Raw genomic sequence first — 14,505 nt, 5'->3', positions numbered from 1 at the left:
ATTAAACTATAAAGAATCAAGCAATAAAAATACATAAAATATACACCAGGTAAAACACGCATCAAAGTCAAGTTAAAAGCAACAGCTGCAGGTAAAAATGACCTTAACTGGTTAAAGCTGGCCAAAATAAATTAATAAATTAATGCACCATTAGCAAACTATTCCCGTTCCCCCCCAAAAACATAAAAAACACTCCTGTTGCAATATGTCAGTGTACTTAAGAATTCCACTGGGCAAGGGTGTAGGAAGAAGGAAGTTGGACTTGGCTGTCCTGGCACAAAATGATTGTTTTATTGATGTGTGTATATGAGTGTTTGTGGCTAAGTGAGCCAAAACACGAGGGCGGCTTACATTTTCCATTGTTTATTTAGATTAATAGATTGGCTGGCTGGTATTTCTTGAGCCTGGCAATTCCCAGTTGTCCTTTCTCCTCCAGACATGTCATGTAGAGGAACAGCAACTTGTCATGCTGATAGAATTCTGATGAAAAGAAACACAGATGAGAAGGAAAAAGAGGTTGAAGCTCTGGAAGCCAGACCTGCATTTTGGATTTGTGCAGTTATTGTTGAGCACAGATGCCTGCTGTGTAGGCGCTACTTGTAACTGGTACTTTATTTTATTTTGTAAAAGATGGTTGTACTAGTTATTTTAGGCCTTGGCTGCAAGCTCAGTAGCAGTTTGTGGCTGCAAATAATATACAGGCACTTGAAAAACAGGCTCTACAAAGCAGAAGTACATCAGTGAGAAACTGGGACTGTACCCAAAGAATATTGTTGGCCTTGCTGTAATTGCTAGAAAGGGTAGAGTTTTAACATTACCACAGATAATTTAAGCTCTGTATTTAAGAGAGCTTTTTCTACAGTGTTCATGCTCTGCTAGTTTTCCTTTAGCCTTTTAAACTGAGATTATTTAGCAGCATCACCTTTAGCCCTAAGTCAGACTTCCAGGTATGAATACAACTTGAGAAGATTTCGTAAAGCTCTTCAAACATTTCTACTGATATGAGGAACTTGGACAGGAAGGTGTGTGAACAAAATGCCTATCTTGTATTAAGGATTGATTGATTGATTGATTGATTGATTGACTGACTGATTGATTGCTGAAGGTGGTAAACATGGTTCTTCTCCCCATTTCATCCGCACAACAACCCTGTGAGCTAGGTTGGGCTAAGTAAGAGATGGTGACTGGCACAAGGTCACCCAGTGAGTTTCATGGCTGAGTGGGGATTCGAACCCTGGTCTCCCAGGTCATAGTCCAGCACTCTAACTGTTACATAATAATTCTTATATTGTATATCGCATGAGCACCTTTTCTGTTTCTGTTCTTCAGATAGTAGTAAACAAGGATCAAAACCTACACTGTGCCTTAAAATTGCAAACTAGTTCTGCTTTGAACTCCACACAGAAAAGACAATGGCCTAACCTTTTTAAAGTCAAATATCACATTCACAGCTTTCCCCTGTAATTTTTCCTTTTTAATGAGAAATATGTTACCTAAATGTTACATTCTTGTTACCTGATGTATTGCTCATTTTCCATATTAAGACTAAAATGGCCTTTAGTATTTCATTGCATTAGTAAAGGCCCTCTGGAGAACTAATGAACTATTACTTGATTTATTTTAGTCCAGTTGTTCCCAAACTTTCACTCCAGTTGGTTATGGTCCTATGTATTTAAATAATTAGCTTCTGGCCCATATGCATTCTCCTTATTTTTTTGCCTATAATTCCTTTTTTTCATCCCCAGTCATGCTGTTACTCAACTGTTTGCAATTCAGAGTTGTCTTTAAATTATTTGTTATTACTCTGAAATACTAATCAGAATGTATTTACTGTTTCACTGCATCACACTCACATATTTGTTGTGTAATTAGCAGAAGTTATCTTCATAGAGAATATTTACATGGTAACAAAGTTAGGTTCATTAAATGAAAAACTAGGAACAGGAAAGCAAAGTGAAAATCAGCCAGCTGTTAAATTGTATACATATACAATTTCATGATGATTCCAGTTTTACAATAACGTTGATAGGATATTAGTATTGCTGAGGAAGAGTGGCTTTTTAGTATTAAACTCTGTTATTTAGTGGAGTTTTCAAACATTGCCTCCAGAGCAAAAGGTTGACAGAACGTATTTAAAGTATAAGAGGTGTTTTGTTTTGTTTTTTAAAAAAGTATGGTGCTATCATTGTGAATAAATTGCATGCATATTTTTTTTTAAAATCCAAACCACTGATTTTTAGCTTCTAATTAATAATGGGGAAATATGCTGAAACACCTTGGGCCCCCCCTGCAAGCGGGAAATCTCTAACCATGGTCTCCATTTAGTCTGAGCAGGAAAAGTAGCAGATTTAGAACAAGCTGGGATCCAAAATCATGGTTTGAAGATTCTAGTGTCTTCCAAAGCTGGTAACCATAGTTCTAGTTTCCTCTAAACTGGCATTAGAGGCTTCCTGGTTTGATTTCTCTTGCTGCAAAGGCGTGTCGTGCAGGATTAAGTCCCATTAATATCTTAGTTTATAGAGCTGAGATAAGATTGTCAGAACATTGCCACTGTAAACTTCGGCATGTGGAACATGGGCTTTTGGTCTGAGTTTCTTCTGGCTTTGTGGTCAGTCTAACGAAGCCCACTTTATCAGGCAAGTCTGCGTGTTACTCCACTCAAATTATGAATTAGTGAATTTTTGGAATTTTGAACCTCCTGAAAGAGTATTCTCCAATATAGCCCCCCTAATCAGCTGTCAATACAGTTATCGTATTCAAGCTATGCATGCTTGTATAATATAATAACACACTTTTACAGAGAGTATGTTACAGCCTCTTCTGAGTATTTAGGAATATAAGTCATTTGAGAAATACAGATGTGCGGTCCTTTCTAATCCCGTGTCTTCATACAGAATGACCCCCCATTTGAAACATTTAAGAAATCAGAATTTTAAAACTGCAGTTGTGTACATCATGAGGGCGGAAGGGGATTCCACTTGATTTTTGAATCACTAGGAAATCTGGATATTAGAGATGAAAGATTCTGCTGAGTGTTGTGCCCTTTCTTGTAACATGCATTGATTGCAGCATGAATATTTGAAAATTAGTACACAAAGGTGGATGGCAAGCATTCGTAATTGATTAATTCTGAATAATGAGTATCCCTTGCATTCTGTGCTTACATTCATTACCACAGATTAGAATCACTACTCAACATGTAAAGTTATGTTGAAGGTGTGGGGAATAGCACACATGCTTTTAACTGCATTATTTATGTTCACAAAGGACTGTTTAAAGTGATTAAGAAGAATTTAATTGGCATTAAATTATCTTGGGTATGCATTGTATGTAGAATTTATTTCATGGCAGAAGTACACAAAGCAAAACATAAACAGCACAGCTGCTTCACCTATAACTTTATGAGTTTTGTGTTGTGTTAATGATAGCCATGGTGATTGGGTGATGTGCCTTGACTTCTGACAACTGCCTCATCTTCTTACTGTCTTCTTACTGTAGAGAATTGACATGGGCAGGGTGCTGTTTTGGTGACTTTTTTTTAATCTGGCAAAAAGAGCAAGATCTGAAATTCACCTTACTGGATTGTCATGAAACTATCCCTATAGATCTTCAGGCCAAAACAGAATAAGTAATAATATGCAAATATTATATGCTCACCTGGCTATCTTTCCCATTACCTTTTTACTTTATGTTCGCTTCATAAAAGTTATAATGATCGCTAATACAAGCAGCTCTGACTTTTGGAAGAGCGTGTGGCTTCCTGTAGTGTAACCATGGAAACAGACAAGGAATCCTTAAACAAAGTGATCACACATGCTGTGCTAATTAATCCTGTCCAACAGCTTTTCCTCAGCTGGAGGAAGCAGTTAGATAAATTTTGCATGAGTTAGCATGTTTGGATGTACAAACAATATGAAATATGTTGCCATGTCTAGGTTATCATTCAAAAGATGGGGAAAGCCAACAGTGCTGTAACTTGTCATTCATTTGTAACTTGTGCTGTGCCCCAGAAGATGTGGGGTTTTAAAAAGATTTCTGAGAGGAATAGTGTATCTAAAAGGTTGAACTGCCAGTGTTTGATGTTCTGCATAACTACTGAAGGATGCACAATTATTTTAAACATGTAGGCCCAACCTTATTATTATTAAACATGTTGTTATTAAGCATGTTGCAATGAAATAGAAGAAAAGCTTACAGTATTAAAATATAGAATCAATAAAGTAAACTTAATTGATTGCATGAAACGGATAAAACCAAGAAAAAGAAACAAAGCATAATCAGTTCTTTAGAATTCAGAACATCTCAAAGTCACATTGTATCTTTTGAAGAAGGAGCATTTTTTTAATATTTGGGGAATCACATTTGCTGCAAAAGCATTTTGTCTTTGCCTTGTTTGTTTTGACCTTAGGAAGGGTGTCAGTTTAGACATTAAGGTGTATCCCCACATTCTATCTATCCATTGATTAATGCTAGCTGTTTCCTGAGACCTTTAGTTGTTTGCATGCAATATTCTGGTGGCAGCTGCTAGATAGGAAAATAATTCTATGCAGTTTTTTATTAATTCATCCATATAATTTAATAGGCTCAGCCTTTATAACTGCTGAGCAGTTACGCCTTTCTAGAATATTTCATGCTCAGTTCATCATAGAGAGCCAGTGTGGTGTACTGGTTAAGAGTGGTAGACTCGTAATCTGGTGAACCAGGTTCGCTTCCCCGCTCCTCCACATGCAGCTGCTGGGTGACCTTGGGCTAGTCACACTTCTCTGAAGTCTCTCAGCCTCACTCACCTCACAGAATGTTTGTTGTGGGGGAGGAAGGGAAAGGAGATTGTTGGCCGCTTTGAGACTCCTTTGGGTAGTGATAAAGCAGGATATCAAATCTAAACTCCTCCTCCTCTTCTTCATCCTATCTGGTCATCTGCATGCTCTGGTTTCTTTCTTTCTTTCTTTCTTTCTTTCTTTCTTTCTTTCTTTCTTTTTGCTATTTTCAAAACATGTTACCAAACATAGCATAAATATAAACTACAGTAGTAAAAACACATCTTCAAATTTACAGCAGATAAACTAGCTTTCAGTTTTTTTTCTAAACAGAATTCATAGTCAGCAACTGGTTCCATAAGCCTGTGCCTCCTCTCTTACTCTGAGAAAATAACTTTCAAATTTTCATTATGAACCACACAACACACTAAGCAGAGCATGGCAGAAAAAAGGACTGGCGAGGAGCAAAGCTACTGGGATTTCGCCACTGGGATTCTGTATGCACACGCTTTTTGGCTTAGCATGTCATGTGAACAGGCCTTTCTCCATCCCTTAAACTGGTGGCTTTTAATTTTTGTCACAATTTTTAACCATATTCTATCAAATTCTAAATCTGTACCAATACCTTCTTGTAATATAAAAGAGGGAAATTATTCCTGTAATAATTTGTATAATCTTGATCACTTTTTGCCACCTATTAAAGATCCTTTAGGGACGCGGGTGGCGCTGTGGGTTAAAGCCTCAGCGCCTATGACTTGCCGATTGAAAGGTCGGCGGTTCAAATCCCCGCGGCGGGGTGTGCTCCCGTCGTTCGGTCCCAGCGCCTGCCAACCTAGCAGTTCGAAAGCACCTCCGGGTGCAAGTAGATAAATAGGGACCGCTTACCAGCGGGAAGGTAAACAGCGTTCCATGTGCTGCGCTGGCTCGCCAGATGCAGCTTGTCACACTGGCCACGTGACCCGGAAGTGTCTGCGAACAGCGCTGGCTCCCGGCCTATAGAGTGAGATGAGCGCACAACCCTAGTCTGTCTGTCAAGACTGGCCCGTACGGGCAGGGGTACCTTTACCTTTACCTTAAAGATCCTTTAACTTAAGCTGCCAGGGGTTGAACCTGGAACCCTTTGCATGCAGGTATTTTAATTATCACAGTGCTTTTGAAATTATAGTGGCTGTGCTGCTGTTAAAATACATTTGAGCCTAGTAAATACCTTTTGAAGAGAATCACAATGACCTGGGTTGCACATCATGCTAAACCAAACCATGCTCCTGTGCCACACTGAGCTAAGCCATAATTTTACATAACATGCTGTCCAAACCCAGGCTTGTGGTTTAGCTCTCTCCAGACTAACCACAAACTATAACCAAGGTTTGTTCTGTGGCTTCAGCTTGTGGTTTGTCCAGAAGATCTAAACCACAACCCTGGGTTCAGATTGCACACTAAGCCAAACTACGACTTATCTCAGTGTGACATAGCAGCAAAACAATCAAGGAAGAATTAAGCATTCGGATCTCTTCTGTGCTATGTCATGATTTGGCTTAGTGTGAAACAGGTCAATGTGAGCGGGGCGGGTTACTTCAGTTTACTTCCAAACTGATAGTTACTCAGCCACCTCTGTTTACTATTAGAATAAAAGATTTTAGAAGGAATGATGTTGCTCTTCTCAGATATGCCTAGAGTGGAATTTTAGCTTCACAAGTCCTATGAGGTAGATTTTGCTGCAGTATAGTGACTTGCTGTTCTGTTTGTTTCACAGTTGAAAAGGAATTTGAATTATTTCATCCAAGACCAGCAGTCTTACTCTTAGCACAGAGCAGTATGTTAAATGTTCAAGGTTAAGGGAAGATGGCATATATTTTTGTTAGCAGTATGCAGATATACAGCATGTGCCTGAAGCTTTAAATGCTACTCAGTGTATGAGCTATTTAGCTCTCTATTTAATCCACTAGTTGTCTTGAGTTACACAGGTTATGTCCCCTGCTCCAAATGCTAACATTTAAGGATTCATCTCTGAGTTTTTTATTAAATAGTTTAAAAAATTGTGCCTAATACTTTCTCTTTTTAAACATGAAAAACTAGATCCTAAAAAACAACATGACAGCCCTATAATGACTGAAACAATAATGCAGTCATTTGATATTTCATGATCTGTAGCTTTGTTTTGTGATGTGTTGAATGATAGAAATGGATATGTTTTTTCTCTGATTAACTTAACGCATGGCCAGAAGAAACACAATCTACTTTTTTCAAGCAGACTCATATTACACATGCCTTTTAAAGATCTAACATGACCTTTATTTCTTTATATGCTGAATTTCTTTGTTGTGCTTGTATTTTCTCTTTAGGACTTGCAAGAGCCAAATCTGTCCCTAGTCATACGTACTCTAATGAAGTGGTTACCCTGTGGTACAGACCTCCAGATGTCCTCTTAGGCTCAACAGAATATTCCACCTGCCTTGATATGTGGTAAGAAGACAGCATGTTTACAGGATCCATATGTTCTAGCTTGCTGTGACTTTGATTTGTTAGACACACAGTGGACTTGACAAGCAAGGATTGCAGTCTTGTTCATGCTGACCTAGGAATAAGTCCCATTGAACTCAGTGGAACTTATTTTGGAGTACATGTACATAGGAGTTCTCTGTAAGATAAAGCAGTACACTGTTTGTAGACTAAAGTTTCCAGATACTGTTTCTGTAAGAAACCTCTATGTTCTCTCTCCAATGGTCATCGTATCTTAGTCTCATACTTCAACCAAAAAAGGCTCTCAGGTGGACTTACAGTTAAAAACAATAAAAAAATTAGATAATCCCTGCCCTCAGGTTTACAATCTAAAAGATGTAGCACAAAAGGAAAAAAAGACTGGGTAAACTCAGGTACCGGTTCTTAGAGTTAGAAACTTCTGTATGACCAGCTTGGATGGGAGCAGTTTAGGTAGCTTGATTGAGTAACTCCTGCTAGGTTGCAGATGAAGAAGAAGTAGCCAAAGACAACTGCTTACAGATGGAATAAGCCTGCTCATCTTCATTCCCTCCACTCCTGCCCAATGGAATGGCTGCTGTCAGGTCAGGTTGCAGTTGAGAAGGAGCCAAAGTTAGTTGATATCATCGCAGAACGAATGGAACAGCCATGCTTCCCTTCTCCTTTATTGGTGTATATGTTTATAAGTAGTCACAGATTTCAGACAAGTAATGTGACTGCTTTCAGTCTTCCTTTACATCTTTTTAAAAAAACTGATTTCCTGGATAATTTTGCAGCACAGCAAATACTTGAAGGGAATTCGACAGAATACATGTAATCCAAGATCCAGTAACATTGGCAGGGCCAGCCCAATACATTTTTCTGCCTGAGGAAAAAGACAAAATGGTGTCTGCCTCATCCCACATATAGAAGCTGACCAGACTGGCAGATGAATCTTATTTCAGCATGGAACACAGTAGTCTAGCTCTGTCCTCCAGCGCTTTGCTGCCACTCCTTGTCCCACACCACCTTCCACCTGAGACAAGTTTCTCACTCTACCTAATGACAGGGCTGGTTGGTCCTAAACATTGGTACACAATTGTGTAAAAACAATGAGCATAAGACAAAACAGTGTTACCTGGGACATTGAGCATATCATCAAGCAAAAACAGTGCCCATTTCTAATATTTCAACTGTACAGGGATTTATTTTTTTAGTAAGTATGTAGTATGGGAATTACTTGCACTTTGCCTCCACCTGCAGCTTCTCTGTTGGAAGGAGGGAGGATATTGGTTACACTGCCTAGCACTGGTGTGCTATCTTCTTTTCCTTCCTGATGACAGATGCTGCATCAGCTCTGTTTTCATGTGTGACTTGAGGGAAAAGGCAAAGGTCATGCTTATCTGCCCTGTGGCCAGGATCCTCCAGTGTAGAGTAGCAGTGCCTCTCACTTTTTTCTGTAATTCAACAAAGCAAGGCATAATACCCCTTCCACCACTGGCTGAATGAAGCAGTGGCCCTTACCTGTAGAAAGAAAGGCTGAAACATAAAGGGCAGACTTATTGCTACAGCAGTAGATCTCACCCCCCCCCCCGCCCATGTATAATGTAAGAGTAGAATTTAACAGCAAAAGGGACTCATGAATGAGGGCTACTGAAGACTGGTGTGCTACTGAAGCCTACTATAAGTTACCACCTGTGTCCAGGCACTATTATCAGAGCTGAGCATGCTTCTGGTATTCAAAGCTCATCTGAAAATAAAGGTGACTGGGAAGATAGAGTTCTGTACTCCAAAATGGCACATCTTGGTGTTAAAACTGCCCCCCACCCCGCTTTCTACATAGATAGGGTCATGGATAGCGTTTGCTGCCATCACATCTAGTTTGGCTCTAATGTTTTTGCTACTAGGAGTAGGGGGCTGTGTGTGATCCCCGGGTTCCTTAGGAGGAAGGTTCAGGATATAAATTTAATAAATAATAATTTTGAAAATTCATATTAATGGATGTGTAAATTCTGATTTTATACTCAGGAAGAAGATGCTCTTTTGGGGTGGTGTGAAAGATATTAAGGATTTAATTTGACTGTGTAGCATTATTCAGATAAAAATGATCATCAAATTAAAATTTTATTATATAAATGCAAAGGTCATGGTTCTGACAGGAATGCAGCAGTAATTTTGAAACATTAATAGAGATGCTCTAATTTAGTACAGAATTGATGTCTTTCTAATACCAAATGGAGACTTCCCCTTCAACCGCTATGTATTACTATTGCCAAGGTGAAAACTGGTCCTAGCAGGGGAACACAAAAATAATGTATTTAATAACGGTCATGAAATATTGATGTTCCCTGATGTAGGACCTTTAACACAAGTCAAAAAGATATATAAAGGGTGCTTTTCAATAAGAATGCTTTGTTCCAGATGAAAAATGAGGCAGTACTGATTGCATCTATCAAATATATGAATCCAATAAAATGACAAATAATTCATCTTCTGGAAAATACTGAGCAAATCACAAGCTGAGGTTGCAGTGAAGAGCAGACAGATCAAATAGCTGACAGATGAAAAGTCTTCCTTTTCTGAGTGTCTTTGCAGAGTAAAAGTATTATTCTGTGTTCATCTAATGTTAGCACCCAGATCTGAAACACTTCGTGGAAGTGTTCATTGATTTCAACAGAATCTATTATATTGGATTCTGAAGATTATACTAATGCTACAAGTACTTCATATTTGTTGTCATAAATGTATATTGTTCCACATATAGATTGCCGTGTATACATTGTGTATTGGATGAGTTTCACTCTATGCTTGGAGAATAACTGATATACCTCAGTTGGGAAATTTCTTATTGTGTCAGATTGGCTAGTGGACCTAGGCCCAGGTCATACTTTTCCTGTAGCATGTCCTGTAGCATGTAACATGCTACTTTTCCTGTAGCATGTTAATTAGAGTTTTCTACTTTGAAAGTTTCAAGATATGGGGCACTGTACGGCTGTGAGATGTTATTTGTGAGGTTCAGGTTACAGACTCCGCTAACCCAGTAGTAGTACCTCGGGTTAAGAACTTTGCTTCAGGATGAGAACAGAAATTGTGCTCTGGCAGCGCAGCGGCAGTGAGGGCCCCATTAGCTAAAGTGGTGCTTCAGGTTAAGAACAGTTTCAGGTTAAGAACGGACCTTGGGAACGAATTAAGTTCTTAAGCCGAGGTACCACTGTACCCATTTCTGGTCATTCTCAGATTAGACCAACTGAAATTAATGGACATGATTAATTTAGGTCCCTTAATTTCAGTGGATCTACTCTGCATAGAACTTAGTTGGATACAACCCTTTAGTTTGAAATTGATTGGAATTCTTACTTTATTTAAAATATTTATAACCCATTCTTCATCATAATGTGGTATTGGAAAGTCAAAAGATTTCAAAATAATTTCCCATCCAGCCTGTAGCCCAGTAAAAGAGCAAATAAAATAACCATAGAGTCAAAAGCAGGAGGAGCATCAAGCTTATGACAGCTGATTCAAGTCCCCATAAAGGCCTGTTGAAATAGCCCTTTAACGGATGCTGAAACTCATTAAGAGTTTGTGCCAATCGTATATAGAGTGGCAGGATATTCTGCATATGGTGCCATCACAGAATAGACCCTTTAGCTTATTGCTGCATAATAAATGTCCTTAGGCTGCAGAACAACCAAGTGGGTTTCAGCTGCTGATCTTGAAACTTGGCCAAATGTATACAGAAGAAAAGAAGCTCCTCTACGGATCTAGCTTTGTAAGTCTTTACTAACACCCTGAATTTGGCTTGGGAGCAGATTGGTAGCCAGTTCTATCAGGATCAGAGTGACATGATTCCAAAGAGCCAACGTAGTCAGCAGTCAAAGCTGCTGCATTTAGCACTGACTGAAGTTTTTGAAACAGCATCAATGACAGCCCTACATAGAATACATTACAAAACTCCAGTAAGAATATTAAAATTTGACTGGGGTTGTGTTGGTGTTGTATGTATGTCCATAAGGGAGGGAAATGGTGAAGGGATTAAATTTACATTGTACATTTTCATATTGCAAACATGCAAATGATAGTGTGGGGTAGGGTGGGGGAGGAAGTGACAGTACAATGCCTATAGAAAGACGGGGCTATTTTCTGTTGGTGCGAAGAAGTTTAGCTAGTAACGGAAATAAACAAAACTGCACAAAATTGCACAACATTGCTACCTAGTTCTTGGGTGGCTGGGGTTATGTGAATGGTAATGTGAGTTGTTTGTATAATATGATCACTTGTATGGAAGTTTTGATAGGGAAAGAAAGCATGTCTCCCCCTCACATATTTATGCAGATCTCGGCTGGTTTTGCATAAAAAGAAAAAAAAAAAAAGTTGTCAGCTATTAGATTACAGTGACACTGTTGGATTACAGTGAAATGCTTCTAGTTATATGCCTTGATGAGTTGAAAAGGAGGCATAGGGACAAGTATTGAAATGTAATACAAATATTAACTACTGGGCAGTTTCTGGGAAGCAGGTGGCAGTGGCTGTAAGCTATTTATGCACTTCATTTGTCATTGGAGGGCATTGGGAGAGTAACCAAAAACTAATGATTCATGTACAGTATTAACATTCTTCACTTTTCTCTGCAAATAGCCACTGGCAATTTTAATAATATTAATGAAGACATACATGCATTAGTGGTTGTGGCTAGCAGTAAGAATCAATGGGGAATGTTCTGCAATTTACTACTGTCAGCATGTAGAGTGGTAATATGCTGGATGAATTGTGTGAAATAAGACAGCATCAAGCATTGCTGTAGGCACAGTATTCCCCCCCCCCCCTTTTGTTCAGGCAATTAGTATGTTTTATTTAGCATAATCTCAGGTGTAACATTTGAAAACTTGGATGTTTTATGTCAACAAATCCTGATGTTTTAATACTTTGAAGCTAAAAGGCATTGGTGGGAACTAATACTTGATCTCAATTTCCCCCCCAATTTTACCTCTACTAGCACTTTCCTTCCTACAATCCTGAGCACTTGCCATGTTTCCAAGCTGGCATTTGTGGCAAGGGTTGCTCTGTCTGGTTTCTGTCTTGCCTTCTCTGTCCCGTGGTAAGAAGATAGAGAGTGATATGGGAAAGACAGGTTTTGTTGGGGCAGATGCACCGTAGTGTTTCTCTTCTCTGCGCTCCTCCCAAAAGTCATTCTTCCTTTGGTCATTGCTTTGGATACGGGACTACGCATAAAGATGCACTTATATACACAGCTGCATTCAGTTCAATTCCCTGTTATGTTTGTTGGCTCTTGAAAGTGCCAGCACCGCTCATCCCCAAAATTAATTTAACACAGAAATATGTATTAGTAATAATGGATATTTGCAAAACTTGCAAAAAAATTATTAAGTATTTCCGGTAAACAGTCAGTTAAGGAATTTATACTTGGGAAATTACTTCTTAGTCCAAAAACTAATATTTGAGCTGAGGAGATTTCTCTTTACCTTCAGTACTCACCCTAAAGAATTGCTAATCCATAAGAGGTCAGGATTTTATGATAACTATCAAGCTATTCTTAATTAAACTTCTGGAAAGATGCTGACACTGAACTCTTATCAGCTGTAATCAGCTGAATTAACTTTCAGCAGAATGATCTTCTGAGATTAGGTAGAGGCATTTTATCTCAAGAAGCATCCTTTGTTCCCAGATTTTGGATGGGCAATTAATCCTGTATTATTGAAGAACATTTTCTTCAGTCTATGAAGAAAGCAGCCTCTGGTTTTTCTTCAGATCGTATAAATCTTTTGCCTTCTACTATGGCCTGAGAATATATTAAGGCCCTTTTTTAAAAAAAGTATTTGGAATGTAAGATTGCTTAGAGTTGTATCTTTATCCTGAAGCAAACCTTTACAGAATTAAAGGTTTCCAAACAAGTGGCTTAATAGCTTTGAGTTGTGACTGTTGGGAGAGAATGCACTGTAGTCCATAGGATTTCCATCTAACTTAGCACAAGACCTGTCTATCTCAGGGCAGAATTGAAGGACCTTACCTTGGACCTTAGAGACACACTGGGGATGCTGCTTGTGAACTGCCTATCAACTTCCTTAACTGAGCTGCCTGAGGTTGTCTTAAGCATGGTGCTTGAGCTTCTCTGGATCTGTAGAACGGTTTTCTGGGAACCTCCTTGCAATGAAATTGTTTGGGAGAAAGTTAGATAGATGATGGAGGAAGACTCACGACAAATTCGGTCAAATACGGGCTAGAGGCCACTTTCAGATCTACTCTCATCTGCAGCTGCTTATTCAGTACCTTGAATTTCTTTTCAGTTTGTACAACTTGACAGTGTAAACAGGATTCTTAAATCAGTGAAGTTGTCCATATATGTGCACTTTGGGTTGTAGCCAACTAAAGTCTACTCAGATTAGTCCCATTGAAATTAATGAACTAAAGTTACTTATGTCCATTATTTCAGTGAGTGAACTCTGAATATGACTGGCATTGGATACAACTCAATTCATGTTGGCTTAGAAGGCAGTGGGAGGTGGAATGACTGATTTGGTGGAAGTTGTCAACTCTTTTTGTTGCAAGGGTTCTTGTCTATTCTGCCAAAAATAGTGGAGTTCAGTAACCCACATCTTTCCAAGCCCTATCTGACAGTTTAATGGTCAGGTTTTATTTTTTAACTTTCCATTGCCTACTGATCGCTCAACACTCTCCCCAACCCTGATTAACTTCAGGGGCCTTGGAAGGATGATTCAAGGTCCATGTGTCACAGCCAGTGGTTAGGGATGGTGGAAGTTGTGGTCCAACAATGTCTGGAGGGACAGCTTAACAACTCCTGCTTTAAATCTTTTGTGCCAAAGTTTCCCAACACCCCCTGCTTAAAAAAAAAAAAACCTCTGGAGGATTTTAAAGAGTAAAATTTCACAGAAGCTAAAGTCTTTCCTCTTGTTGTTGCATCACATGACATCTTTTATGAAACAATTTACATAAGCGTTGTTAGTAGAGAGTGCATCCTGTTGTCCAGTAGTTCCACAATCAGAATTCTTATTTAAACATCATCCATTGTGTTGATGTTAGTTTCAGTTCCATCATCGCTGTGGTAAATGCAAGGCTTCTAGAAAATTAAGAGGAACAGTGGAACCACAGTATTAAGATAGTATGACCATATGTTCCCACCAGTACAAGTAATAGGCTTAGTTATGCTTGCTGTCATGAGAGAGCAAGCACACATTTCTGCATCATATGGTTGTCACTCCAGCTTCAGTTGTTTTGTTGTTTTGTTTTTAAGGCAAGGGTTCTATTACGTTCTGCC

The 14,505-nt window shown here is 38.9% G+C and overlaps 1 protein-coding gene and 1 long non-coding RNA gene across 8 annotated transcripts in view; one reads left to right on the top strand and one right to left on the bottom strand.

Moving 5' to 3' along the window:
* The window catches only part of CDK14 (cyclin dependent kinase 14), a 215,456-nt gene that overhangs the window by 111,807 nt on the left and 89,144 nt on the right, over positions 1-14,505 (top strand). For all 7 annotated transcript variants that reach the window (XM_083405804.1, XM_083405805.1, XM_083405803.1 and 4 more), the window contains one exon: positions 7,100-7,220. In XM_083405804.1, coding sequence (XP_083261930.1) covers positions 7,100-7,220 — 121 coding nt within the window. The remainder of the gene's footprint in view (positions 1-7,099; positions 7,221-14,505) is intronic.
* LOC310660777 overlaps positions 348-14,505 on the bottom strand; it is a 40,157-nt gene continuing 25,999 nt past the window's right edge. Inside the window, exons 2-3 of the long non-coding RNA XR_014503637.1 lie at positions 13,240-13,373; positions 348-480 (exon numbers count right to left, since the gene is read on the bottom strand). This is a non-coding gene — a long non-coding RNA (uncharacterized lncRNA). The remainder of the gene's footprint in view (positions 481-13,239; positions 13,374-14,505) is intronic.

This window comes from Podarcis tiliguerta, assembly GCF_965153285.1.
Source record: "Podarcis tiliguerta genome assembly, chromosome: 12".
NCBI classification, from domain to species: Eukaryota; Metazoa; Chordata; class Lepidosauria; order Squamata; family Lacertidae; genus Podarcis; species Podarcis tiliguerta.
This window is presented reverse-complemented; position numbering and strand designations above follow the sequence as displayed.